General features: G+C 53.5%; 1 protein-coding gene across 2 annotated transcripts in view; it reads right to left on the bottom strand.

The window, feature by feature from the left end:
* The window catches only part of LOC140403025 (thrombospondin-3-like), a 91,234-nt gene that overhangs the window by 12,221 nt on the left and 51,125 nt on the right, over window positions 1-27,888 (bottom strand). For both annotated transcript variants that reach the window (XM_072490688.1, XM_072490689.1), the window contains exons 13-19: window positions 26,761-26,868; window positions 23,376-23,535; window positions 21,310-21,428; window positions 20,770-20,822; window positions 9,652-9,845; window positions 9,196-9,374; window positions 4,734-4,782 (exon numbers count right to left, since the gene is read on the bottom strand). In XM_072490688.1, coding sequence (XP_072346789.1) covers window positions 4,734-4,782; window positions 9,196-9,374; window positions 9,652-9,845; window positions 20,770-20,822; window positions 21,310-21,428; window positions 23,376-23,535; window positions 26,761-26,868 — 862 coding nt within the window. The remainder of the gene's footprint in view (window positions 1-4,733; window positions 4,783-9,195; window positions 9,375-9,651; window positions 9,846-20,769; window positions 20,823-21,309; window positions 21,429-23,375; window positions 23,536-26,760; window positions 26,869-27,888) is intronic.

Here is a 27,888-nt window from a genome sequence, read left to right as displayed (position 1 = left end):
TCAAACACTCCCAGGACAGGTACAGCACGGGGTTAGACACAGAGTAAAGCTCCCTCTACACTGTCCCCATCAAACACTCCCAGGACAGGTACAGCACGGGGTTAGATACAGAGTAAAGCTCCCTCTACACTGTCCCCATCAAACACTCCCAGGACAGGTACAGCACGGGGTTAGATACAGAGTAAAGCTCCCTCGACACTGTCCCCATCAAACACTCCCAGGACAGGTACAGCACGGGGTTAGATACAGAGTAAAGCTCCCTCTACACTGTCCCATGAAACACTCCCAGGACAGGTACAGCATGGGGTTAGATACAGAGTAAAGCTCTCTCTACACTGTCCCCATCAAACACTCCCAGGACAGGTACAGCACGGGGTTAGATACAGAGTAAAGTTCCCTCTACACTGTCCCCATCAAACACTCCCAGTACAGGTACAGCACGGGGTTAGATACAGAGTAAAGCTTCCTCTACACTGTCCCCATCAAACACTCCCAGGGCAGGTACAGCACGGGGTTAGATACAGAGTAAAGCTCCCTCTACACTGTCCCCATCAAACACTCCCAGGACAGGTACAGCATGGGGTTAGATACAGAGTAAAGCTCCCTCTACACTGTCCCCATCAAACACTCCCAGGAGAGGTACAGCATGGGGTTAGACACAGAGTAAAGCTCCCTCTACACTGTCTCCATCAAACACTCCCAGTACAGGTACAGCACGGGGTTAGATACAGAGTAAAGCTCCCTCTACACTGTCCCCATCAAATACTCCCAGGACAGGTACAGCACAGGGTCAGATACAGAGTAAAGCTCCCTCTACACTGTCCCCATCAAACACTCCCAGGACAGGTACAGCACGGGGTTAGATACAGAGGAAAGCTCCCTGTGCACTGTCCCCATCAAACACTCCCAGGACAGGTACAGCACGGGGTTAGATACAGAGTAAAGCTCCCTCTACACTGTCCCCCATCAAACACTCCCAGGACAGGTACAGCACGGGGTTAGATACAGAGTAAAGCTCCCTCTACACTGTCCCCATCAAACACTCCCAGGACAGGTACAGCACGGGGTTAGATACAGAGTAAAGCTCCCTCTACACTGTCCCCCATCAAACACTCCCAGGACAGGTACAGCACGGGGTTAGATACAGAGTAAAGCTCCCTCTACACTGTCCCCATCAAACACTCCCAGGACAGGTACAGCACGGGGTTAGATACAGAGTAAAGCTCCCTCTACACTGTCCCCATCAAACACTCCCAGGACAGGTACCGCACGGGGTTAGATACAGAGTAAAGCTCCCTCTACACTGTCCCCCATCAAACACTCCCAGGACAGGTACAGCACGGGGTTAGATACAGAGTAAAGCTCCCTCTACACTGTCCCCATCAAACACTCCCAGGACAGGTACCGCACGGGGTTAGATACAGAGTAAAGCTCCCTCTACACTGTCCCCCATCAAACACTCCCAGGACAGGTACAGCACGGGGTTAGATACAGAGTAAAGCTCCCTCTACACTGTCCCCATCAAACACTCCCAGGACAGGTACAGCACGGGGTTAGATACAGAGTAAAGCTCCCTCTACACTGTCCCCATCAAACACTCCCAGGACAGGTACAGCACGGGGTTAGATACAGAGTAAAGCTCCCTCTACACTGTCCCCCATCAAACACTCCCAGGACAGGTACAGCACGGGGTTAGATACAGAGTAAAGCTCCCTCTACACTGTCCCCATCAAACACTCCCAGGACGGGTACAGCACGGGGTTAGATACAGAGTAAAGCTCCCTCTACACTGTCCCCATCAAACACTCCCAGGACAGGTACAGCACGGGGTTAGATACAGAGTAAAGCTCCCTCTACACTGTCCCCATCAAACACTCCCAGGACAGGTACAGCACTGGGTTCGATACAGAGTAAAGCTCCCTCTACACTGTCCCCATCAAACACTCCCAGAACTGGTAGAGCACATTTTTAGATATAGAGTAAAGCTCGCTCAACACTGTCCCTATCTAACACTCCCAGATCAGGTACAGCAAGGGGTTCGATACAGAGTAAAGCTCCCTCTACACTGTCCTCATCAAACACTCCCAGGACAGGTACAGCACGGGGTTAGATACAGAGTAAAGCTCCCTCTACACTGTCCCCATCAAACACTCCCAGGACAGGTACAGCACAGGGTTAGATACAGAGTAAAGCCCCTCTACACTGTCCCCATCAAACACTCCCAGGACAGGTACAGCACGGGGTTAGATACAGAGTAAAGCTCCCTCTACCATGTCCCCATCAAACACTCCCCGGACAGGTACAGCACGGGGTTAGATACAGAGTAAAGCTCCCTCTACACTGTCGCCATCAAACACTCCCAGGACAGGTACAGCACGGTGTTAGATACAGAGTAAAGCTCCCTCTACACTGTCCCCATCAAACACTCCCAGGACAGGTACAGCACGGGGTTAGATACAGAGTAAAGCTCCCTCTACACTGTCCCCATCAAACACTCCCAGGACAGGTACAGCACGGGGTTAGACACAGAGTAAAGCTCCCTCTACACTGTCCCCATCAAACACTCCCAGGACAGGTACAGCACGGGGTTAGATACAGAGTAAAGCTCCCTCTACACTGTCCCCATCAAACACTCCCAGGACAGGTACAGCACGGGGTTAGATACAGAGTAAAGCTCCCTCGACACTGTCCCCATCAAACACTCCCAGGACAGGTACAGCACGGGGTTAGATACAGAGTAAAGCTCCCTCTACACTGTCCCATGAAACACTCCCAGGACAGGTACAGCATGGGGTTAGATACAGAGTAAAGCTCTCTCTACACTGTCCCCATCAAACACTCCCAGGACAGGTACAGCACGGGGTTAGATACAGAGTAAAGTTCCCTCTACACTGTCCCCATCAAACACTCCCAGTACAGGTACAGCACGGGGTTAGATACAGAGTAAAGTTCCCTCTACACTGTCCCCATCAAACACTCCCAGTACAGGTACAGCACGGGGTTAGATACAGAGTAAAGCTCCCTCTACACTGTCCCCATCAAACACTCCCAGGACAGGTACAGCACGGGGTTAGATACAGAGTAAAGCTCCCTCTACACTGTCCCCATCAAACACTCCCAGGACAGGTACAGCACGGGGTTAGACACAGAGTAAAGCTCCCTCTACACTGTCCCCATCAAACACTCCCAGGACAGGTACAGCACGGGGTTAGATACAGAGTAAAGCTCCCTCTACACTGTCCCCATCAAACACTCCCAGGACAGGTACAGCACGGGGTTAGATACAGAGTAAAGCTCCCTCGACACTGTCCCCATCAAACACTCCCAGGACAGGTACAGCACGGGGTTAGATACAGAGTAAAGCTCCCTCTACACTGTCCCATGAAACACTCCCAGGACAGGTACAGCATGGGGTTAGATACAGAGTAAAGCTCTCTCTACACTGTCCCCATCAAACACTCCCAGGACAGGTACAGCACGGGGTTAGATACAGAGTAAAGTTCCCTCTACACTGTCCCCATCAAACACTCCCAGTACAGGTACAGCACGGGGTTAGATACAGAGTAAAGCTTCCTCTACACTGTCCCCATCAAACACTCCCAGGGCAGGTACAGCACGGGGTTAGATACAGAGTAAAGCTCCCTCTACACTGTCCCCATCAAACACTCCCAGGACAGGTACAGCATGGGGTTAGATACAGAGTAAAGCTCCCTCTACACTGTCCCCATCAAACACTCCCAGGAGAGGTACAGCATGGGGTTAGACACAGAGTAAAGCTCCCTCTACACTGTCTCCATCAAACACTCCCAGTACAGGTACAGCACGGGGTTAGATACAGAGTAAAGCTCCCTCTACACTGTCCCCATCAAATACTCCCAGGACAGGTCCAGCACGGGGTTAGATACAGAGTAAAGCTCCCTCTAAACTGTCCCCATCAAACACTCCCAGGACAGGTACAGCACGGGGTTAGATACAGAATAAAGCTCCCTCTACACTGTCCCCATCAAACACTCCCAGGACAGGTACAGCACGGGGTGAGGTACAGAGTAAAGCTCCCTCTCCACTGTCCCCATCAAATACTCCCAGGACAGGTACAGCACAGGGTCAGATACAGAGTAAAGCTCCCTCCACACTGTCCCCATCAAACACTCCCAGGACAGGCACAGCACAGGGTTAGATACAGAGTAAAGCTCCCACTACACTGTCCCCATCAAACACTCCCAGGACAGGTACAGCACGGGGTTAGATACAGAGTAAAGCTCCCTCTACACTGTCCCCATCAAACACTCCCAGGACAGGAACAGCCCGGGGTTAGATACAGAGTAAAGCTCCCACTCCACTGTCCCCATCAAACACTCCCAGGACAGGTACAGCACGGGGTTAGATACAGAGTAAAGCTCCCTCTACACTGTCCCCATCAAACACTTCCAGGACAGGTACAGCACGTGGTTAGATACAGAGTAAAGCTCCCTCTACACTGTCTCCATCAAACACTCCCAGGACAGGTACAGCACGGGGTTAGATACAGAGTAAAGCTCCCTCCACACTGTCCTCATCAAACACTCCCAGGGTGGGGACACATCTGAATTTCTAATGGAGACGTTCTGGAGGCCAGTTCGCCGGTGAATCACCAGCGATTGCAGGAAGTGAAACTGCAATTTGTTCTCAGTCCGTCCAGTCTGGGTTGTTGCTGCTGACCTCGTGTTTCACCGGCTGAAGAAATTGCAACTTACCGACAGCCAATCCAGGGTCACTGTTCATCGTCTGAACAATCTCCATTCCCTGTCACAGAAACACAAAACCTTGTTTAGGAACCGCATGTCAGAATCCTCAGGGCCTGCAGGGGATGCTGAAGGTGGTTGAAGAGGTACCAGGGCAGGGGGTGCTGGGTCTGTGCCAGGAACAGAGGGTTTATAACAGACTGCAGATGACAACTTTTTAAATATAAATTTAGAGTACCCAATTAGTGTTTTCCAATGAAGGGGCGATTTAGCTCGGCCAATCCACCTACCCGGCACGTCTTTGGGTTGTGGGGGTGAGACCCACGCAGACACGGGGAGAATGTGCAAACTCCACACAGACAGTGACCCGGGGCCATTCAGGCTGACCAATCCATTTGCGTCTGCCCTTCACTCGATCAACATTTCCCTGCCCCTTCATCTACCAATTTCACAGATCCGCAGCTCTTTCGATCAAATAGTTTGGATGGGGTGGTGTTTGTGCAGTGTGTCCAGGAAGCTTTTCTAACACAGTATGTAGCTTGTCCGACCAGAGGAGGGGCAATATTGGATTTAGTACTGGGTAATGAACCAGGGCAAGTGATAGATTTGTTGGTGGGGGAACATTTTGGAGATAGTGACCACAATTCTGTGACTTTCACTTTAGTAATGGAGAGGGATAGGTACGTGCAACAGGGCAAGGTTTACAATTGGGGGAAGGGTAAATACGATGTTCTCAGACAAGAATTGAAGTGCATAAGTTGGGAACATAGGCTGGCAGGGAAGGACACAAGTGAAATGTGGAACTTGTTCAAGGAACAGGTACTACGTGTCCTTGATATGTATGTCCCTGTCAGGCAGGGAAGAGATGGTCGAGTGAGGGAACCATGGTTGACAAGAGAGGTTGAATGTCTTGTTAAGAGGAAGAAGGAGACTTATGTAAGGCTGAGGAAACAAGGTTCAGACAGGGTGCTGGAGGGGTACAAGATAGCCAGGAGGGAACTGAAGAAAGGGATTAGGAGAGCTAAGAGAGGGCATGAACAATCTTTGGCGGGTAGGATCAAGGAAAACCCCAAGGCCTTTTACACATATGTGAGAAATATGAGAATGACTAGAGCGAGGGTAGGTCCGATCAAGGACAGTAGCGGGAGATTGTGTATTGAGTCTGAAGAGATAGGAGAGGTCTTGAACGAGTACTTTTCTTCAGTATTTACAAATGAGAGGGGCCATATTGTTGGAGAGGACAGTGTGAAACAGACTGGTAAGCTCGAGGAAATACTTGTTAGGAAGGAAGATGTGTTGGGCATTTTGAAAAACTTGAGGATAGACAAGTCCCCCGGGCCTGACGGGATATATCCAAGGATTCTATGGGAAGCAAGAGATGAAATTGCAGAGCCGTTGGCAATGATCTTTTCGTCCTCACTGTCAACAGGGGTGGTACCAGGGGATTGGAGAGTGGCGAATGTCGTGCCCCTGTTCAAAAAAGTGAATAGGGATAACCCTGGGAATTACAGGCCAGTTAGTCTTACTTCGGTGGTAGGCAAGTAATGGAAAGGGTACTGAGGGATAGGATTTCTGAGCATCTGGAAAAACACTGCTTGATTAGGAATAGTCAGCACGGATTTGTGAGGGGTAGGTCTTGCCTTACAAGTCTTATTGAATTCTTTGAGGAGGTAACCAAGCATGTGGGTGAAGGTAAAGCAGTGGATGTAGTGTACATGGATTTTAGTAAGGCATTTGATAAGGTTCCCCATGGTAGGCTTATGCAGAAAGTAAGGAGGCATGGGATAGTGGGAAATTTGGCCAGTTGGATAACGAACTGGCTAACCGATAGAAGTCAGAGAGTGGTGGTGGATGACAAATATTCAGCCTGGATCCCAGTTACCAGTGGCGTACCGCAGGGATCAGTTCTGGGTCCTCTGCTGTTTGTGATTTTCATTAATGACTTGGATGAGGGAGTTGAAGGGTGGGTTAGTAAATTTGCAGACGATACGAAGATTGGTGGAGTTGTGGATAGTGAGGAGGGCTATTGTCGGCTGCAAAGAGACATGGATAGGATGCAGAGCTGGGCTGAGAAGTGGCAGATGGTGTTTAACCCTGAAAAGTGTGAGGTTGTCCATTTTGGAAGGACAAATATGAATGCGGAATACAGGGTTAACGGTAGAGTTCTTGGCAATGTGGAGGAGCAGAGAGATCTTGGGGTCTATGTTCATACATCTTTGAAAGTTGCCACTCAAGTGGATAGAGCTGTGAAGAAGGCCTATGGTGTGCTCGCGTTCATTAACAGAGGGATTGAATTTAAGAGCCGTGAGGTGATGATGCAGCTGTACAAAATCTTGGTAAGGCCACATTTGGAGTACTGTGTACAGTTCTGGTCGCCTCATTTTAGGAAGGATGTGGAAGCTTTGGAAAAGGTGCAAAGGAGATTTACCAGGATGTTGCCTGGAATGGAGAGCAGGTCTTACGAGGAAAGGTTGAGGGTGCTAGGCCTTTTCTCATTAGAACGGAGAAGGATGAGGGGCAACTTGATAGAGGTTTATAAGATGATCAGGGGAATAGATAGAGTAGACAGTCAGAGACTTTTTCCTCGGGTGGAACAAACCATTACAAGGGGACATAAATTTAAGGTGAATGGTGGAAGATATAGGGGGGATGTCAGAGGTAGGTTCTTTACCCAGAGAGTAGTGGGGGCATGGAATGCACTGCCTGTGGAAGTAGTTGAGTCGGAAACATTAGGGACCTTCAAGCAGCTATTGGATAGGTACATGGATGACGGTAAAATGATATAGTGTAGATTAATTTGTTCTTAAGGGCAGCACGGTAGCATTGTGGATAGCACAATTGCTTCACAGCTCCAGGGTCCCAGGTTCGATTCCCGGCTTGGGTCACTGTCTGTGCGGAGTCTGCACATCTTCCCCGTGTCTGCGTGGGTTTCCTCCGGGTGCTCCGGTTTCCTCCCACAGTCCAAAGATGTGCAGGTTAGGTGGATTGGCCGTGCTAAATTGCCCATAGTGTCCAAAATTGCCCTTAGTGTTGGACTGGGTTATGGGGATAGGGTGGAGGTGTTGACCTTGGGTAGGGTGCTCTTTCCAAGAGCCGGTGCAGACTCGATGGGCCGAATGGCCTCCTTCTGCACTGTAAATTCAATGATAATCTATGATTCATCTAGGACAAAGGTTCGGCACAACATCGTGGGCCGAAGGGCCTGTTCTGTGCTGTATTTTTCTATGTTCTGTAAACATTTTGTCTGTACTGAAACCCTCACATCTAACCTTGTCTCCGAGGTACTTTGTTCCATGTTGTAAATGATCTGCTTCTATCTACTCTTCCCTTTCTTTCAGAAGCACTTTTATCACATCATCCCGTCATCTTACATCTTTCTGATTAGCGTCACAACTAGGTTTACATTAACACTGCAGTGAAGTTACTGTGAAAAGCCCCTAGTCGCCACATCCCGGCGCCTGTTCGGGTCACAGAGGGAGAATTCAGAATGTCCAATTCACCCAACAGCACGTCTTTCGGGACTTGTGGGAGGAAACCGGAGCACCCGGAGGAACCCCACGCAGACACGGGGAGAACATGCAGACTCCGCACAGACAGTGACCCAAGCCGGGAATCGAACCCGGGTTCCTGGCGCTGTGCAGCAACATTGCTAACCGCTGTGCTACCGTGCAATCGAAATAAGACCCAATTCAGGGGCGGGGATTCTCCGACCCCCCTGCCGGGTCGGAGAATCGACGGGGGCTGGCGTGAAACCCGCCCCCGCTGGTTGCCGAATTCTCCGGCACCGGATATTTGGCGGGGGTGGGAATCGCGCCGCGCCGGATGGCGGCCCCCCCCCCCGCCATTCTCCGGCCCGGATGGGCCGAAGTCCCGCTGCTAGAATGCCTGTCCCGCCGGCGTGGATTAAACCACCTCTCTTACCGGCGGGACAAGGCGGCGCGGGCGGGCTCCGGGGACCTGGGGAGTCTCCACCATGGCGGAGGCGGGAGAGACCCCCCCCACTGCGCATGCGCGGGGATACCGTGAGCGGCCGCCGACACTCCCGCGCATGCGCCGCTCGGCAAAGTCAGTTTGGCGGGGCGGAAATCAGTCCGGCGCGGGCCTAGCCCCTCAAGGTGAGGGCTCGGCCGCTCAAGATGCGGAGAATTCCGCACCTTTGGGGCGGCGCGATGCCCGACTGGTTCGCCCCGTTTTTGGCGCCGGTCGGCGGACATCGCGCCGATTGCGGAGAATTCCACCCCTGGTCTTTCATTGTGTTTATTTACCCATACCCAGCAACATCCAATAATGCTGAACCCTCTATGCTGCCTTAGTACATCCCCCATCGTCTGCAGCCCAGTACATTAGCTGAGATCTGATTAAGGTTTAATAGCCGTTCATCATTAACGAGTTAGCGAAAGATAATGGGACGGGGAAAATGAAAGAGGGAATGAGAATTAACAGAGACAAAGTGATGGAGGAAGAATAAATTTACCTGGTTTAGGACCACCCAGTTTGGGTCAATTTGTGCATCACCCTCAGGGTCCAGAACAACAGTTTGATAGGCTCGGAAATCAGTAAGAGTGACCTCTGAACTCTCCGGACACACATCAAACTGGTCAAAGACAGCATCATTGTCAAAGTCATTTTCACAAACATCACCAATCCCATTATCTGGCATAAAAGACAAGTACAACATCAGATTAAACATCTCCACCCACCTCATCCGCAGCCCCTCCCCCATTACCTGTAACCAATAACCCCTCCTCAAATCCAGCCCATCTCCGTAAAATTAATCCCCGCTCCCCATTATTCATCCCCTCCCCGGATCTCCATCAACGAACCCCACTCCCATCTCTGAATCCCCCCGCTCAGCCTCAAACACCGCCCTCCATTACCATTGAAACATGCACTGGAAACTCCCGAATCCCTTTCTGCTGGATGAACTCACCGTCAGAATCCTTCTGATTGGGATTCACGATTAAGCGGCAGTTATCGGGACCCAATGGCCCATGGTCAGGAATCCCGTCATTGTCATCGTCGTCGTCACATTCATCGCCCAGCCCGTCGTTGTCAGAGTCCAGCTGGGAGCTGTTTGGGGTTTCTGGGCAATTGTCTTTGGAGTCCTGGTGCCCATCGCCATCGCTACAAACCAAACCCAACCAAACCCGGTCAATATCGCACCATAACCCAACCAAACCCGATCAACATCTCACCCAAACCCAACCAAACCCGGTCAACATCTCACCCAAACCCAACCAAACCGGGTCAATATCTCACCCAAACCCAACCAAACCCGGTCAACATCTCACCCAAACCCAACCAAACCCGGTCAATATCTCACCCAAACCCAACCAAACCCGGTCAATATCTCACCCAAACCCGGTCAATATCTCACCCAAACCCAACCAAACCCGGTCAATATCTCACCCAAACCCAACCAAACCCGGCCAACATCTCACCCAAACCCAACCAAACCCGGTCAATATCTCACCCAAACCCAACCAAACCCGGTCAACATCTCACCCAAACCCAACCAAACCCGGTCAACATCTCACCCAAACCCAACCACACCTGGTCAATATCTCACCCAAACCCAACCAAACCCGGTCAACATCTCACCCAAACCCAACCAAACCCGGTCAATATCTCACCCAAACCCGGTCAATATCTCACCCAAACCCAACCAAACCCGGTCAACATCTCACCCAAACCCAACCAAACCCGGTCAATATCTCACCCAAACCCAACCAAAGCCGGTCAATATCTCACCCAAACCCAACCAAACCCGGTCAACATCTCACCCAAACCCAACCAAACCCGGTCAATATCTCACCCAAACCCGGTCAATATCTCACCCAAACCCAACCAAACCCGGTCAACATCTCACCCAAACCCAACCAAACCCGGTCAATATCTCACCCAAACCCAACCAAACCCGGTCAATATCTCACCCAAACCCAACCAAACCCGGTCAACATCTCACCCAAACCCAACCAAACCCGGTCAATATCTCACCCAAACCCAACCAAACCCGGTCAATATCTCACCCAAACCCAACCAAACCCGGTCAACATCTCACCCAAACCCAACCAAACCCGGTCAACATCTCACCCAAACCCAACCAAACCCGGTCAACATCTCACCCAAACCCAACCAAACCCGGTCAATATCTCACCCAAACCCAACCAAACCCGGTCAATATCTCACCCAAACCCAACCAAACCCGGTCAACATCTCACCCAAACCCAACCAAACCCGGTCAACATCTCACCCAAACCCAACCAAACCCGGTCAACATCTCACCCAAACCCAACCAAACCCGGTCAACATCTCACCCAAACCCAACCAAACCCGGTCAATATCTCACCCAAACCCAACCAAACCCGGTCAACATCTCACCCAAACCCAACCAAACCCGGTCAATATCTCACCCAAACCCAACCAAACCCGGTCAATATCTCACCCAAACCCAACCAAACCCGGTCAATATCTCACCCAAACCCGGTCAATATCTCACCCAAACCCAACCAAACCCGGTCAACATCTCACCCAAACCCAACCAAACCCGGTCAACATCTCACCCAAACCCAACCAAACCCGGTCAACATCTCACCCAAACCCAACCAAACCCGGTCAATATCTCACCCAAGCCCAACCAAACCCGGTCAACATCTCACCCAAACCCAACCAAACCCGGTCAACATCTCACCCAAACCCAACCAAACCCGGTCAACATCTCACCCAAACCCAACCAAACCCGGTCAACATCTCACCCAAACCCAACCAAACCCGGTCAATATCTCACCCAAACCCAACCAAACCCGGTCAACATCTCACCCAAACCCAACCAAACCCGGTCAATATCTCACCCAAACCCAACCAAACCCGGTCAATATCTCACCCAAACCCGGTCAACATCTCACCCAAACCCAACCAAACCCGGTCAATATCTCACCCAAACCCAACCAAACCCGGTCAACATCTCACCCAAGCCCAACCAAACCCGGTCAATATCTCACCCAAACCCAACCAAACCCGGTCAATATCTCACCCAAACCCAACCAAACCCGGTCAACATCTCACCCAAACCCAACCAAACCCGGTCAACATCTCACCCAAACCCAACCAAACCCGGTCAACATCTCACCCAAACCCGGTCAACATCTCACCCAAACCCAACCAAACCCGGTCAACATCTCACCCAAACCCAACCAAACCCGGTCAATATCTCACCCAAGCCCAACCAAACCCGGTCAATATCTCACCCAAGCCCAACCAAACGCGGTCAACATCTCACCCAAACCCAACCAAACCCGGTCAATATCTCACCCAAACCCAACCAAACCCGGTCAACATCTCACCCAAACCCAACCAAACCCGGTCAACATCTCACCCAAACCCAACCAAACCCGGTCAACATCTCACCCAAACCCAACCAAACCCGGTCAATATCTCACCCAAACCCAACCAAACCCGGTCAATATCTCACCCAAACCCAACCAAACCCGGTCAACATCTCACCCAAACCCAACCAAACCCGGTCAACAACTCACCCAAACCCAACCAAACCCGGTCAATATCTCACCCAAACCCAACCAAACCCGGTCAACATCTCACCCAAACCCAACCAAACCCGGTCAACATCTCACCGAAACCCAACCAAACCCGGTCAATATCTCACCCAAACCCAACCAAACCCGGTCAATATCTCACCCAAACCCAACCAAACCCGGTCAACATCTCACCCAAACCCAACCAAACGCGGTCAATATCTCACCCAAACCCAACCAAACCCGGTCAACATCTCACCCAAACCCAACCAAACCCGGTCAATATCTCACCCAAACCCAACCAAACCCGGTCAATATCTCACCCAAACCCAACCAAACCCGGTCAACATCTCACCCAAACCCAACCAAACCCGGTCAACATCTCACCCAAACCCAACCAAACCCGGTCAATATCTCACCCAAACCCAACCAAACCCGGTCAATATCTCACCCAAACCCAACCAAACCCGGTCAACATCTCACCCAAACCCAACCAAACCGGGTCAATATCTCACCCAAACCCAACCAAACCCGGTCAATATCTCACCCAAACCCAACCAAACCCGGTCAATATCTCACCCAAACCCAACCAAACCCGGTCAATATCTCACCCAAACCCAACCAAACCCGGTCAACATCTCACCCAAACCCAACCAAACCCGGTCAATATCTCACCCAAACCCAGTCAACATCTCACCCAAACCCAACCAAACCCGGTCAACATCTCACCCAAACCCGGTCAATATCTCACCCAAACCCAACCAAACCCGGTCAACATCTCACCCAAACCCAACCAAACCCGGTCAACATCTCACCCAAACCCAACCAAACCCGGTCAATATCTCACCCAAACCCAACCAAACCCGGTCAACATCTCACCCAAACCCAACCAAACCCGGTCAACATCTCACCCAAACCCAACCAAACCCGGTCAACATCTCACCCAAACCCAACCAAACCCGGTCAACATCTCACCCAAACCCAACCAAACCCGGTCAATATCTCACCCAAACCCAACCAAACCCGGTCAATATCTCACCCAAACCCGGTCAATATCTCACCCAAACCCAACCAAACCCGGTCAACATCTCACCCAAACCCGGTCAATATCTCACCCAAACCCAACCAAACCCGGTCAATATCTCACCCAAACCCAACCAAACCCGGTCAACATCTCACCCAAACCCAACCAAACCCGGTCAATATCTCACCCAAACCCAACCAAACCCGGTCAATATCTCACCCAAACCCAACCAAACCCGGTCAATATCTCACCCAAACCCAACCAAACCCGGTCAATATCTCACCCAAACCCAACCAAACCCGGTCAATATCTCACCCAAACCCAACCAAACCCGGTCAATATCTCACCCAAACCCAACCAAACCCGGTCAATATCTCACCCAAACCCAACCAAACCCGGTCAACATCTCACCCAAACCCAACCAAACCCGGTCAATATCTCACCCAAACCCAGTCAACATCTCACCCAAACCCAACCAAACCCGGTCAACATCTCACCCAAACCCGGTCAATATCTCACCCAAACCCAACCAAACCCGGTCAACATCTCACCCAAACCCAACCAAACCCGGTCAATATCTCACCCAAACCCAACCAAACCCGGTCAACATCTCACCCAAACCCAACCAAACCCGGTCAATATCTCACCCAAACCCAACCAAACCCGGTCAATATCTCACCCAAACCCGGTCAATATCTCACCCAAACCCAACCAAACCCGGTCAACATCTCAACCAAACCCAACCAAACCCGGTCAATATCTCACCCAAACCCAACCAAACCCGGTCAATATCTCACCCAAACCCAACCAAACCCGGTCAACATCTCACCCAAACCCAACCAAACCCGGTCAATATCTCACCCAAACCCAACCAAACCCGGTCAACATCTCACCCAAACCCAACCAAACCCGGTCAATATCTCACCCAAACCCAACCAAACCCGGTCAATATCTCACCCAAACCCAACCAAACCCGGTCAATATCTCACCCAAACCCAACCAAACCCGGTCAATATCTCACCCAAACCCAACCAAACCCGGTCAACATCTCACCCAAACCCAACCAAACCCGGTCAATATCTCACCCAAACCCAACCAAACCCGGTCAATATCTCACCCAAACCCAACCAAACCCGGTCAATATCTCACCCAAACCCAACCAAACCCGGTCAACATCTCACCCAAACCCAACCAAACCCGGTCAATATCTCACCCAAACCCAACCAAACCCGGTCAACATCTCACCCAAACCCAACCAAACCCGGTCAACATCTCACCCAAACCCAACCAAACCCGGTCAACATCTCACCCAAACCCAACCAAACCCGGTCAACATCTCACCCAAACCCAACCAAACCCAATCAACATCTCACCCAAACCCAACCAAACCCGGTCAATATCTCACCCAAACCCAACCAAACCCGGTCAACATCTCACCCAAACCCAACCAAACCCGGTCAATATCTCACCCAAACCCAACCAAACCCGGTCAATATCTCACCCAAACCCAACCAAACCCGGTCAATATCTCACCCAAACCCGGTCAATATCTCACCCAAACCCAACCAAACCCGGTCAATATCTCACCCAAACCCAACCAAACCCGGTCAATATCTCACCCAAACCCGGTCAATATCTCACCCAAACCCAACCAAACCCGGTCAACATCTCACCCAAACCCAACCAAACCCGGTCAATATCTCACCCAAACCCAACCAAACCCGGTCAACATCTCACCCAAACCCAACCAAACCCGGTCAATATCTCACCCAAACCCAACCAAACCCGGTCAATATCTCACCCAAACCCAACCAAACCCGGTCAACATCTCACCATAACCCAACCAAACGCGGTCAACATCTCACCCAAACCCAACCAAACGCGGTCAATATCTCACCCAAACCCAACCAAACCCGGTCAACATCTCACCCAAACCCAACCAAACCCGGTCAATATCTCACCCAAACCCAACCAAACCTGGTCAACATCTCACCCAAACCCAACCAAACCCGGTCAATATCTCACCCAAACCCAACCAAACCCGGTCAACATCTCACCCAAACCCAACCAAACCCGGTCAACATCTCACCCAAACCCAACCAAACCCGGTCAACATCTCACCCAAACCCAACCAAACCCGGTCAACATCTCACCCAAACCCAACCAAACCCGGTCAACATCTCACCCAAACCCAACCAAACCCGGTCAACATCTCACCCAAACCCGGTCAACATCTCACCCAAACCCAACCAAACCCGGTCAACATCTCACCCAAACCCAACCAAACCCGGTCAACATCTCACCCAAACCCGGTCAACATCTCACCCAAACCCAACCAAACCCGGTCAATATCTCACCCAAGCCCAACCAAACCCGGTCAACATCTCACCCAAACCCGGTCAACATCTCACCCAAACCCAACCAAACCCGGTCAATATCTCACCCAAGCCCAACCAAACGCGGTCAACATCTCACCCAAACCCAACCAAACCCGGTCAACATCTCACCCAAACCCAACCAAACCCGGTCAACATCTCACCCAAACCCAACCAAACCCGGTCAATATCTCACCCAAACCCAACCAAACCCGGTCAATATCTCACCCAATCCCAACCAAACCCGGTCAACATCTCACCCAAACCCAACCAAACCCGGTCAATATCTCACCCAAACCCAACCAAACCCGGTCAACATCTCACCCAAACCCAACCAAACCCGGTCAACATCTCACCCAAACCCAACCAAACCCGGTCAACAACTCACCCAAACCCAACCAAACCCGGTCAATATCTCACCCAAACCCAACCAAACCCGGTCAATATCTCACCCAAACCCAACCAAACCCGGTCAACATCTCACCCAAACCCAACCAAACCCGGTCAATATCTCACCCAAACCCAACCAAACCCGGTCAACATCTCACCCAAACCCAACCAAACCCGGTCAATATCTCACCCAAACCCAACCAAACCCGGTCAACATCTCACCCAAACCCAACCAAACCCGGTCAATATCTCACCCAAACCCAACCAAACCCGGTCAATATCTCACCCAAACCCAACCAAACCCGGTCAATATCTCACCCAAACCCAACCAAACCCGGTCAACATCTCACCCAAACCCAACCAAACCCGGTCAATATCTCACCCAAACCCAACCAAACCCGGTCAACATCTCACCCAAACCCAACCAAACCCGGTCAATATCTCACCCAAACCCAACCAAACCCGGTCAATATCTCACCCAAACCCAACCAAACCCGGTCAATATCTCACCCAAACCCAACCAAACCCGGTCAACATCTCACCCAAACCCAACCAAACCCGGTCAACATCTCACCCAAACCCAACCAAACCCGGTCAATATCTCACCCAAACCCAACCAAACCCGGTCAACATCTCACCCAAACCCAACCAAACCCGGTCAATATCTCACCCAAACCCAACCAAACCCGGTCAATATCTCACCCAAACCCAACCAAACCCGGTCAATATCTCACCCAAACCCAACCAAACCCGGTCAATATCTCACCCAAACCCAACCAAACCCGGTCAATATCTCACCCAAACCCAACCAAACCCGGTCAATATCTCACCCAAACCCGGTCAATATCTCACCCAAACCCAACCAAACCCGGTCAATATCTCACCCAAACCCAACCAAACCCGGTCAATATCTCACCCAAACCCAACCAAACCCGGTCAACATCTCACCCAAACACAACCAAACCCGGTCAACATCTCACCCAAACCCAACCAAACCCGGTCAATATCTCACCCAAACCCAACCAAACCCGGTCAATATCTCACCCAAACCCAACCAAACCCGGTCAACATCTCACCCAAACCCAACCAAACCCAACCAAACCCGGTCAACATCTCACCCAAACCCAACCAAACCCGGTCAACATCTCACCCAAACCCAACCAAACCCGGTCAACATCTCACCCAAACCCAACCAAACCCGGTCAACATCTCACCCAAACCCAACCAAACCCGGTCAACATCTCACCCAAACCCAACCAAACCCGGTCAACATCTCACCCAAACCCAACCAAACCCGGTCAATATCTCACCCAAACCCAACCAAACCCGGTCAACATCTCACCCAAACCCAACCAAACCCGGTCAATATCTCACCCAAACCCAACCAAACCCGGTCAATATCTCACCCAAACCCGGTCAACATCTCACCCAAACCCAACCAAACCCGGTCAACATCTCACCCAAACCCAACCAAACCCGGTCAACATCTCACCCAAACCCAACCAAACCCGGTCAACATCTCACCCAAACCCAACCAAACCCGGTCAACATCTCACCCAAACACAACCAAACCCGGTCAACATCTCACCCAAACCCAACCAAACCCGGTCAATATCTCACCCAAACCCAACCAAACCCGGTCAATATCTCACCCAAACCCAACCAAACCCGGTCAATATCTCACCCAAACCCAACCAAACCCGGTCAATATCTCACCCAAACCCAACCAAACCCGGTCAATATCTCACCCAAACCCAACCAAACCCGGTCAACATCTCACCCAAACCCAACCAAACCCGGTCAATATCTCACCCAAACCCAACCAAACCCGGTCAACATCTCACCCAAACCCAACCAAACCCGGTCAATATCTCACCCAAACCCAACCAAACCCGGTCAATATCTCACCCAAACCCAACCAAACCCGGTCAATATCTCACCCAAACCCAACAAAACCCGGTCAACATCTCACCCAAACCCAACCAAACCCGGTCAACATCTCACCCAAACCCAACCAAACCCGGTCAATATCTCACCCAAACCCAACCAAACCCGGTCAACATCTCACCCAAACCCAACCAAACCCGGTCAATATCTCACCCAAACCCAACCAAACCCGGTCAACATCTCACCCAAACCCAACCAAACCCGGTCAATATCTCACCCAAACCCAACCAAACCCGGTCAACATCTCACCCAAACCCAACCAAACCCGGTCAACATCTCACCCAAACCCAACCAAACCCGGTCAACATCTCACCCAAACCCAACCAAACCCGGTCAACATCTCACCCAAACCCAACCAAACCCGGTCAATATCTCACCCAAACCCAACCAAACCCGGTCAACATCTCACCCAAACCCAACCAAACCCGGTCAACATCTCACCCAAACCCAACCAAACCCGGTCAACATCTCACCCAAACCCAACCAAACCCGGTCAACATCTCACCCAAACCCAACCAAACCCGGTCAATATCTCACCCAAACTCAACCAAACCCGGTCAATATCTCACCCAAACCCAACCAAACCCGGTCAACATCTCACCCAAACCCAACCAAACCCGGTCAACATCTCACCCAAACCCAACCAAACCCGGTCAATATCTCACCCAAACCCGGTCAATATCTCACCCAAACCCAACCAAACCCGGTCAATATCTCACCCAAACCCGGTCAACATCTCACCCAAACCCAACCAAACCCGGTCAACATCTCACCCAAACCCAACCAAACCCGGTCAACATCTCACCCAAACCCGGTCAACATCTCACCCAAACCCAACCAAACCCGGTCAACATCTCACCCAAACCCAACCAAACCCGGTCAACATCTCACCCAAACCCAACCAAACCCGGTCAACATCTCACCCAAACCCAATCAAACCCGGTCAACATCTCACCCAAACACAACCAAACCCGGTCAACATCTCACCCAAACCCAACCAAACCCGGTCAATATCTCACCCAAACCCGGTCAACATCTCACCCAAACCCAACCAAACCCGGTCAACATCTCACCCAAACCCAACCAAACCCGGTCAACATCTCACCCAAACCCGGTCAACATCTCACCCAAACCCGGTCAACATCTCACCCAAACCCAACCAAACCCGGTCAATATCTCACCCAAACCCGGTCAACATCTCACCCAAACACAACCAAACCCGGTCAACATCTCACCCAAACCCAACCAAACCCGGTCAACATCTCACCCAAACCCAACCAAACCCGGTCAACATCTCACCCAAACCCAATCAAACCCGGTCAACATCTCACCCAAACCCGGTCAATATCTCACCCAAACCCGGTCAATATCTCACCCAAACCCGGTCAATATCTCACCCAAACCCAACCAAACCCGGTCAACATCTCACCCAAACCCAACCAAACCCGGTCAACATCTCACCCAAACCCAACCAAACCCGGTCAACATCTCACCCAAACCCAACCAAACCCGGTCAACATCTCACCCAAACCCAACCAAACCCGGTCAACATCTCACCCAAACCCAACCAAACCCGGTCAACATCTCACCATAACCCAACCAAACCCGGTCAATATCTCACCCAAACCCAACCAAACCCGGTCAATATCTCACCCAAACCCGGTCAATATCTCACCCAAACCCGGTCAACATCTCACCATGACACACACACAAATAGGGTTGACAACTCAATTGAAAATATTGTCTGTAGGGGTGGAGGGTACAGATTCGAAGGGGAACAGGAACATGGCCCGAGTTGGGAGAGCAGGAATGGTAAACAAAGGATGTTGGGAAGACCGGTACAGTGCTGGAAAATGGGGAAGAATGTGACCTGGGAACGTGCAGGAACTGAGTCCAGTGGTGTGGTGTTTGAACAAGAACATGTGTGGGGGGAGGAATGATCTTAGTTGCAGAGGAACAGGAATATTGGGAGCAGGCGGAACAAAGCCAGTTAACAATTGGAATGTAGAATGGGCTGTCTGTCATTTGGCCAGAAACCTGGATAAAGTATTGACCAGGAAACATTCTCGCGTCCATTGCTGCGTACAGCTAAGCTCAGTTAGTGTAGCTGTGCCAATGGACATCAGGTAGGCAGACGGATTGTCAATATAGGAGGAGGATTTGCAATGAAATGTTCACCAGTGTATATAACTTACGGTTTAAAAGTTACTGTCAGTGCATGGGAACATACACACGCACAATTTGTGCTCCTTTTCCCCCCCAATTAAGGGGCAATTTAGCGCGGCCAATTCACCTACCCGGCACAACTTTGGGTTGTGGGGGTGAGACCCACGCAGACACAGGGAGAATGTGCGAACCCCACACGGACAGTGACCCAGGGCCGGGATCGAACCCGGGTCCTCGGCGCCGTGAGGCAGCAGTGCTAACCACTGCGCCACCGTGCTGCCCAATTTGTGGTCCGAGTCTGAGGAATTTTCTAGGTAGTGACTGTCGGCAGGCTGTTCCACGACTAGGGGCGTTACTCCTGAGCTTGATCCTCAGCTGAACCAACACACGAGGTCTGTGCACTTTGCAGGACGTCTCGCTGGAGAATGACCAGAGACAGCAGCCCTAGCCCACTGAAGCGTTTACCCCCACTGAGGCCATTCACACAGGCTAGTATTGGAACCATTCTACTGCACATGGCTGAGTGTAACAGACAACACGGAGTGTGAGAGAGAGCGAGTGTTGACACGGAGCACAGGATGGGAGAATGAGGTGCTTAGATTTGAGAGGCATACCTGTCTTGATTGCTGTCACAGGCATCACCAACAAGGTCGTCGTCTGCATCAGTCTAAAGACAGGTACAAATATCAGCAAATCAACAGAGGACTCAACTTTCCCCCAACAGCACCGCAAACATAAACCGTTCACATTAACCACAATCTCCTCGAGCATCACCCGAAGCGAAGGGGTTTCCCTGAACTTCCCTGGAATGGGTAACAACACAATGCATTCCTCCATCAGCTTTACAATCTGTTTCCACTTCTGAATTCCGTTGGGATCACCGGCGGGCGAACCCAGAGCTGGGACCCTGTGAGATGCAGCAACTCCGAGATGGGCCTGCAGAATCGGAACAAGGTTGCTCCGGATTAACGAGCTCTTCCTGCCCCTTGGGGCAGAGGGGCCTCCCCCATACCGAAGGCCAGAGTCCCCCCCAGGGGCCTGCGAAGGTGACCAGAACGTCACTCGCTGGGCACGACCTGGATTCTGCCCCTGGCCATTTAAATCACGGAAGAACATTTATTTGTGGGGAGGTTGTGGACGGGAGGGGGCACTACCTGTGTCGGGTTACTCATCTCTGGACATGTGTCACAGGCATCTCCCACTCCATCCCCATCCCTGTCTGTCTGTAGAGGGTTCGGAACGCCGGCACAATTGTCCAGGAGATTCGGGATACCTGGCAAATAAAGAAAACGACAATCAGAAAAATGTTTCGCGGCAGCGTCTCGAGGTGGGGGCTGATAGCGTCTGGGGTTTGGAGTCACGATTCTCTGAGTTTTGAGCTGGTGGACGTGGGCGGGGGAAGTGCCAAACCCTTGGGATTGGGAGGGAGAATTTCCTTGGGGGGGGGGGGATTTGGGGAGGGTACAGTTATAGTATCCTGGGGCTGCTGAGGAGGAGGGGGGGTGCTCGCCTCAGGACCGCTGGGGGAGGGGGCAGGTGTTAGAATTCACCTGGGTGGAAAGAGTTACAGTTCTTCAAGGTTTAAAAAAAATTTTTAGAATACACAATTATTTTTTTTCCCAATTGAGGGGCAATTTAGCGCGGCCAATCCACCTGCCCGGCACATCTTTGGGTGGTGGGGGCGAAACCCACGCAAACACGGGGAGAATGTGCAAACTCCACACGGATAGTGACCCGGGGCCGGGATCGAACCCGGGACCTCGGCGCCGTGAGGCATCAGTGCTAACCACTGCGCCACCCTGCTGCCCCAGTTCTTCAGGGTTTGTGGGGAGGGGCGATTACTGTTCCCCGGGAATCAGGGACAGAATTCCCTAATGTTCGGGGCAGCACGGCGACGCACTGGTTAGCACTGCTGCCTCACGGCGCCGAGGTCCCGGGTTCGATCCCGGCTCTGGGTCACTGTCCGTGTGGGGTTTCTAAATTGCCCCCTTAATTGGAAATAAAAAGAATTCCCGAGTTGGGGGGGGGGGGGGGGGGAGAAAGAGGGGGGCGTGAAGAATAAGGGCAGGGAAACCAATCTATGGGTAGCTTGGAGTTAGGGCGGGGGGATGTTGGGGATGTTACTGTGGGGGGTTTGCATGCGGTGGATATCTCTGATGCTTAGAATGTTAAAATCTTAGAATTATAAATGCCTCAATAAAATATTTTCTAAAAACAAAAAACAACTCCCAACCATTTCAGAGGTAGAATTTTTAGGAGCTTAGAGGGATAGAGCGCCTGGAGCTGGGGTGGGGGGTGGGGGGGTGGGGGGGGGCTGACAACCGCCCCTGGGAATGGGGCCATTAAAAAAAGAAGAGTTCCTGAAGGATTTGGAGTGGGACAGGAGCAGCGTTCCCCTGGGCTTGGTGGGGGGGGGGGGGGGGAACGGACAGGAGCAGCGTCCCCCCGGGCTTGGTGGGGGGGGACGGGGGGGGGGACAGGAGCAGTGTTCCCCTGGGCTTGGGGGGGGGAACAGGAGCAGCATTCCCCTAGGCTTGGGGGGGGGGGGGAGGGGACAGGAGCAGCGTTCCCCGGGGCTTGGTGGGGGGGGGGGGGGAACGGACAGGAGCAGTGTTCCCCTGGGCTTGGGGGGGGGAACAGGAGCAGCATTCCCCTAGGCTTGGGGGGGGGGGGGGAGGGGACAGGAGCAGCGTTCCCCGGGGCTTGGTGGGGGGGGGGGGGGGAACGGACAGGAGCAGCGTCCCCCCGGGCTTGGTGGGGGGGGACGGGGGGGGGGACAGGAGCAGTGTTCCCCTGGGCTTGGGAGGGGGAACAGGAGCAGCATTCCCCTGGGCTTGGGGGGGGGGGGGGGGAGGGGACAGGAGCAGCGTTCCCCGGGGCTTGGTGGGGGGGGTGGGGACAGGAGCAGCGTCCCTTGGGCTTGGTGGGGGGGGTGTGGACAGGAGCAGCGTTCCCCTGGGCTTGGTGGGGCGGGGGGGGGGGGGGGTGGTGGCTGGGGGGGGGGACAGGAGCAGCGTTCCCCTGGGCTTGGTGGGACGGGGGGGGGGGGGGGGGGGGGGGGACAGGAGCAGCGTTCCCCTGCGCTTGGTGGGGCGGCTGGGGGTAAAGGTCCCTGGAGTTTTGAGAGATGGAAGTTTCCACGACTAAACCTTTGGGGAAACAAATAAAGACAGCAGGCGTGGCTGGGACAGGGCGGTGTGTCCGTGAGGAATGAATTTACCATCTCCATCAATGTCGTTGTCGCAGGCGTCTCCCTCCCCATTGTTGTCCGTGTCCTTCTGATTGTTGTTGGGGACGTTTGGACAATTGTCACAAGCGTCACCGAATGAGTCTGTGTCGGAGTTCTGCTGGTCTTTATTATGAACTAGCCGGCAGTTATCCTGGGAATAGAAAGGTTACGGTTTACTTCAAACCCTTATCCTGACTGTCCTTCCAGACAGGAAGATTCCATGGTCCGATATAGAGGAGCGAGTCTGATGTCCTGGCCAATATTCCACCCCTCGGTCAGTGTCACTAAAACAGGTGATATTTATCTTGCCGCTAATCTTGCCATACACAAATCTCCTTTATTCTAACAGTGACTATACTTCAAACGTGTCTTTGGCTGTTGGGACATTCTGGCGATCTGTCAATTGCAACATCTTTGCTTTTTGTGCTTGCCTGAGGTTTGCTGGGAGTTAGCGCTGAATCAAAGAGCACTGATTCGGCCCAGACCAGCAAACTATTCCTGTTGCTGGAGAACCTCGACTATCCACCAGACTCTGAAGGACTATAAAAACTGGTTGGAAAATGGGTGTTCTGTCACATCGAACAAAAACAATAGGGAGGAACTCTCTTGCCTTTTTAAAAAATAAATTTAGAGTACCCAATTCTTTTTTTCCAATTAAGGGGGCAATTTAGCGCGGCCAATCCACCTGCCCAGCACATCTTTGGGTTGTGTGGGGGTGAGACCCACGCAGACACGGGGAGAATGTGCAAACTCCACACGGACAGTGACCCAGAGCCGGGATCGAACCCGGGACCTCGGCGCCGTGAGCCAGCAGTGCTAACCCACTGCCCCACCGTGCCGCCCCGGAACACTCTCTGTCCTAACACGGGGTAGCTAAGTAGAATTTGTCACAAATGGGCGGCACGTGGCGCAGTGGTTAGCACTGGGACTGCGGTGCCGAGGACCCGGGTTCGATCCCGGCTCTGGGTCACTGTCCGTGTGGAGTTTGCACATTCTCCCTGTGTCTGCGTGGGTCTCGCCCCCACAACCCAAAGGTGTGCTGGTGAGGTGGATTGGCCACGCTAAATTGCCCCTTAGGTGGAAAAAACAACTCTAAATTTAAAAAAAAAGAATTTGTCACAAATTATTGATTTGACAGATATTCCGACTTTCTGCTTTGGAAGTTTCGCTCTGCTGGTAAACGTAATCGCCTTGCATCCGTCTACCGGGGAGCCCAACATGTCAGTCTCACCGGGGACATTTGCTGTTCATCGTGGAATCTCTGGGGCCTGTCAAACAATTGCAAATCCCGAAAACAAACCCATTGCCTCAACCTGCCGTCCCCAAGCTGCACACAGCGAACCATCGGACCATCGAATCCCTACCGTGCAGGAGCGGGCCATTCAGCCCATCGAGTCTGCACCAAATCTCCTGCCCCATCCCCGTAATCCTGCCTAATCCCTGTAAATCCCTGGACACTAAAGAACCATTTTATCACGGCCAATCCACCTAACCTGCGCAGCCCTGGACTGAAAGGCTTGAACCCAGGACTGTCGCACGTCTCAAAGAGAATTCAAACAGGTTTGTCGGGACAATCTTCATTTCTGAAACCATTGTTTGCCGCTTATAATTAATTTCACTGCATCGCGATATTAGGTCATTTCAGCTTTATTTAAAGGATTCCAAAGTTCTCCCAACCACAGATGTTAAATTCACTCCGCTGTAACCAATTGGATTACCTTGGTCCAATCTTTGAAAATAAGCATTAATTATATATTGGTCTCTCTCCAGTTCCCGGGGCGACGTTCCCGGGGCGACGTTCCCGGGCCCAGGTTCCCGGTGCCACGTTCCCGGGGCCACGTTCCCGGGCCCACGTTCCCGGGGCGACGTTCCCGGGGCGACTTTCCGGGCCCACATTCCCGGGGCCACGTTCCCGGGGCCACGTTTCCGGGCCCACGATCCCGGGGCCACGTTCCCGGGGCCACGTTCCCGGGGCCACGTTCCCGGGCCCACGTTCCCGGGGCCACGTTCCCGGGGCCACGTTCCCGGGCCCACGTTCCCGGGGCCACGTTCCCGGGCCCACGTTTCCGGGCCCACGTTCCCGGGCCCACGTTCCCGGGCCCACGTTCCCGGGCCCACGTTCCCGGGTCCACGTTCCCGGGCCCACGTTTCCGGGCCCACGTTCCCGGGCCCACGTTTCCGGGCCCACGTTCACGGGCCCACGTTCCCGGGCCCACGTTCCCGGGCCCACGTTCCCGGGGCCACGTTCCTGGGGCCACGTTTCCGGGCCCACGTTCCCGGGGCCACGTTCCCGGGGCCACGTTCCCGGGGCAACGTTCCCGGGCCCACGTTCCCGGGCCCACGTTCCCGGGTCCACGTTTCCGGGCCCACGTTCCCGGGCCCACGTTCCCGGGCCCACGTTCCCGGGCCCACGTTCCCGGGGCCACGTTTCCGGGGCCACGTTCCCGGGCCCACGTTCCCGGGCCCACGTTCCCGGGCCCACGTTTCCGGGCCCACGTTCCCGGGCCCACGTTCCCGGGCCCACGTTTCCGGGCCCACGTTTTCGGGCCCACGTTCCCGGGCCCACGTTCCCGGGGCCACGTTCCCGGGGCCACGTTTCCGGGCCCACGTTCCCGGGCCCACGTTCCCGGGCCCACGTTCCCGGGCCCACGTTCCCGGGGCCACGTTCCCGGGGCCACGTTTCCGGGGCCACGTTTCCGGGGCCACGTTTCCGGGGCCACGTTCCCGGGCCCACGTTCCCGGGGCCACGTTCCCGGGGCCACGTTCCCGGGGCCACGTTCCCGGGGCCACATTCCCGGGGCAACGTTCCCGGGCCCACGGATTCTCGCATGTCTGCTATTTCATTCCCCATTTCTGTTCGGATTCTAATAGTAATCTTTACTGTCACAAGTAGGCTTACATTAACACTGCAGTGAAGTTACTGTGAAAATCCCCTAGTCGCCACATTCCGGCGCCTGTTCGGGTCACAGAGGGAGAATTCAGAATGTCCAATCCACCTAACAGCACGTCTTTCGGGACTTGTGGGAGGAAACCGGAGCGCCCGGAGGAAACCCACGCAGACACAGGGGAGAACGTGCAGACTCCGCACAGACAGTGACCCAGGCCGGAATCGAACCCGGGACCCTGGAGCTGTGAAGCCACAGTGCCAACCACTGTGCTACTGTGACACACACACAGACACGGGGAGAATGTGCAAACTCCACACGGACAGTGACCCGGGGCCGGGATCGAGCCGGGGTCCTTGGCGGCGTGAGGCAGCAGTGCTAACCACTGAGCCGCCGTGCCGCCCTCGATTGGGAAAAATCTACTTGATTTTATAAAAATAAATCCCCCGCCCCCGGGACACACACTGTCCTCCTTTGGTTCAGGTACAAACCTCCACGTTCTTGATGCCATCTCCGTCAGCGTCATTATCACACTGATCGCCCACACTGTCATTGTCCGCATCCTCCTGACCCGAGTTCGGGGTGTACCGACAATTATCCTGAGGGCAGACAGGTAAAAACTTCAAATAACTGAAAACATAAATGAAGTGATAGCAGGTCAGTCGCCCAGATAAGATAGGGAGCGAGGGAGTGAGGGAGTGCCGCACTGTCCCAGGGTGGGGAGTGAGGGAGTGCCGCACTGTCCCAGGGCGGGGAGTGAGGGAGTGCCGCACTGTCCCAGGGTGGGGAGTGAGGGAGTGCCGCACTGTCCCAGGGTGGGGAGTGAGGGAGTGCCGCGCTGTCCCAGGGTGGGGAGTGAGGGAGTGTCGCACTGTCCCAGGGTGGGGAGCGAGGGAGTGAGGGAGTGCCGCACTGTCCCAGGGTGGGGAGTGAGGGAGTGTCGCACTGTCCCAGGGTGGGGAGTGAGGGAGTGCCGCACTGTCCCAGGGTGGGGAGTGAGGGAGTGCCGCACTGTCTCAGGGTGGGAGTGAGGGAGTGCCGCACTGTCCCAGGGTGGGGAGTGAGGGAGTGCCGCACTGTCCCAGGGTGGGGAGTGAGGGAGTGCCGCAATGTCCCAGGGTGGGAGTGAGGGAGTGCCGCACTGTCCCAGGGTGGGAGTGAGGGAGTGCCGCACTGTCCCAGGGTGGGAGTGAGGGAGTGCCGCAATGTCCCAGGGTGGGGAGTGAGGGAGTGAGGGAGTGCCGCACTGTCCCAGGATGGGAGTGAGGGAACGCCGCACTCTCCCAGGGTGGGGAGTGAGGGAGTGAGGGAGCGCCGCACTGTCCCAGGGTGGGGAGTGAGGGAGCGCCGCACTGTCCCAGGGTGGCATTGAGGGAGTGCCGCACTGTCCCAGGGTGGGGAGTGAGGGAGTGAGGGAGTGCCGGACTGTCCCAGGGTGGGGAGTGAGGGAGTGAGGGAGTGCCGCACTGTCCCAGGATGGGAGTGAGGGAGCGAGGGAACGCCGCACTGTCCCAGGGTGGGAGTGAGGGAGTGCCGCACTGTCCCAGGGTGGGGAGTGAGGGAGTGCCGCACTGTCCCAGGGTGGGGAGTGAGGGAGTGCCGCAATGTCCCAGGGTGGG

This window comes from Scyliorhinus torazame, chromosome 26 (genome assembly GCF_047496885.1).
Source record: "Scyliorhinus torazame isolate Kashiwa2021f chromosome 26, sScyTor2.1, whole genome shotgun sequence".
In the NCBI taxonomy this organism is placed as follows: Eukaryota; Metazoa; Chordata; class Chondrichthyes; order Carcharhiniformes; family Scyliorhinidae; genus Scyliorhinus; species Scyliorhinus torazame.
The sequence above is the reverse complement of the archived record's forward strand: the minus strand, read 5'-3'. Positions and strand labels throughout refer to the sequence as shown.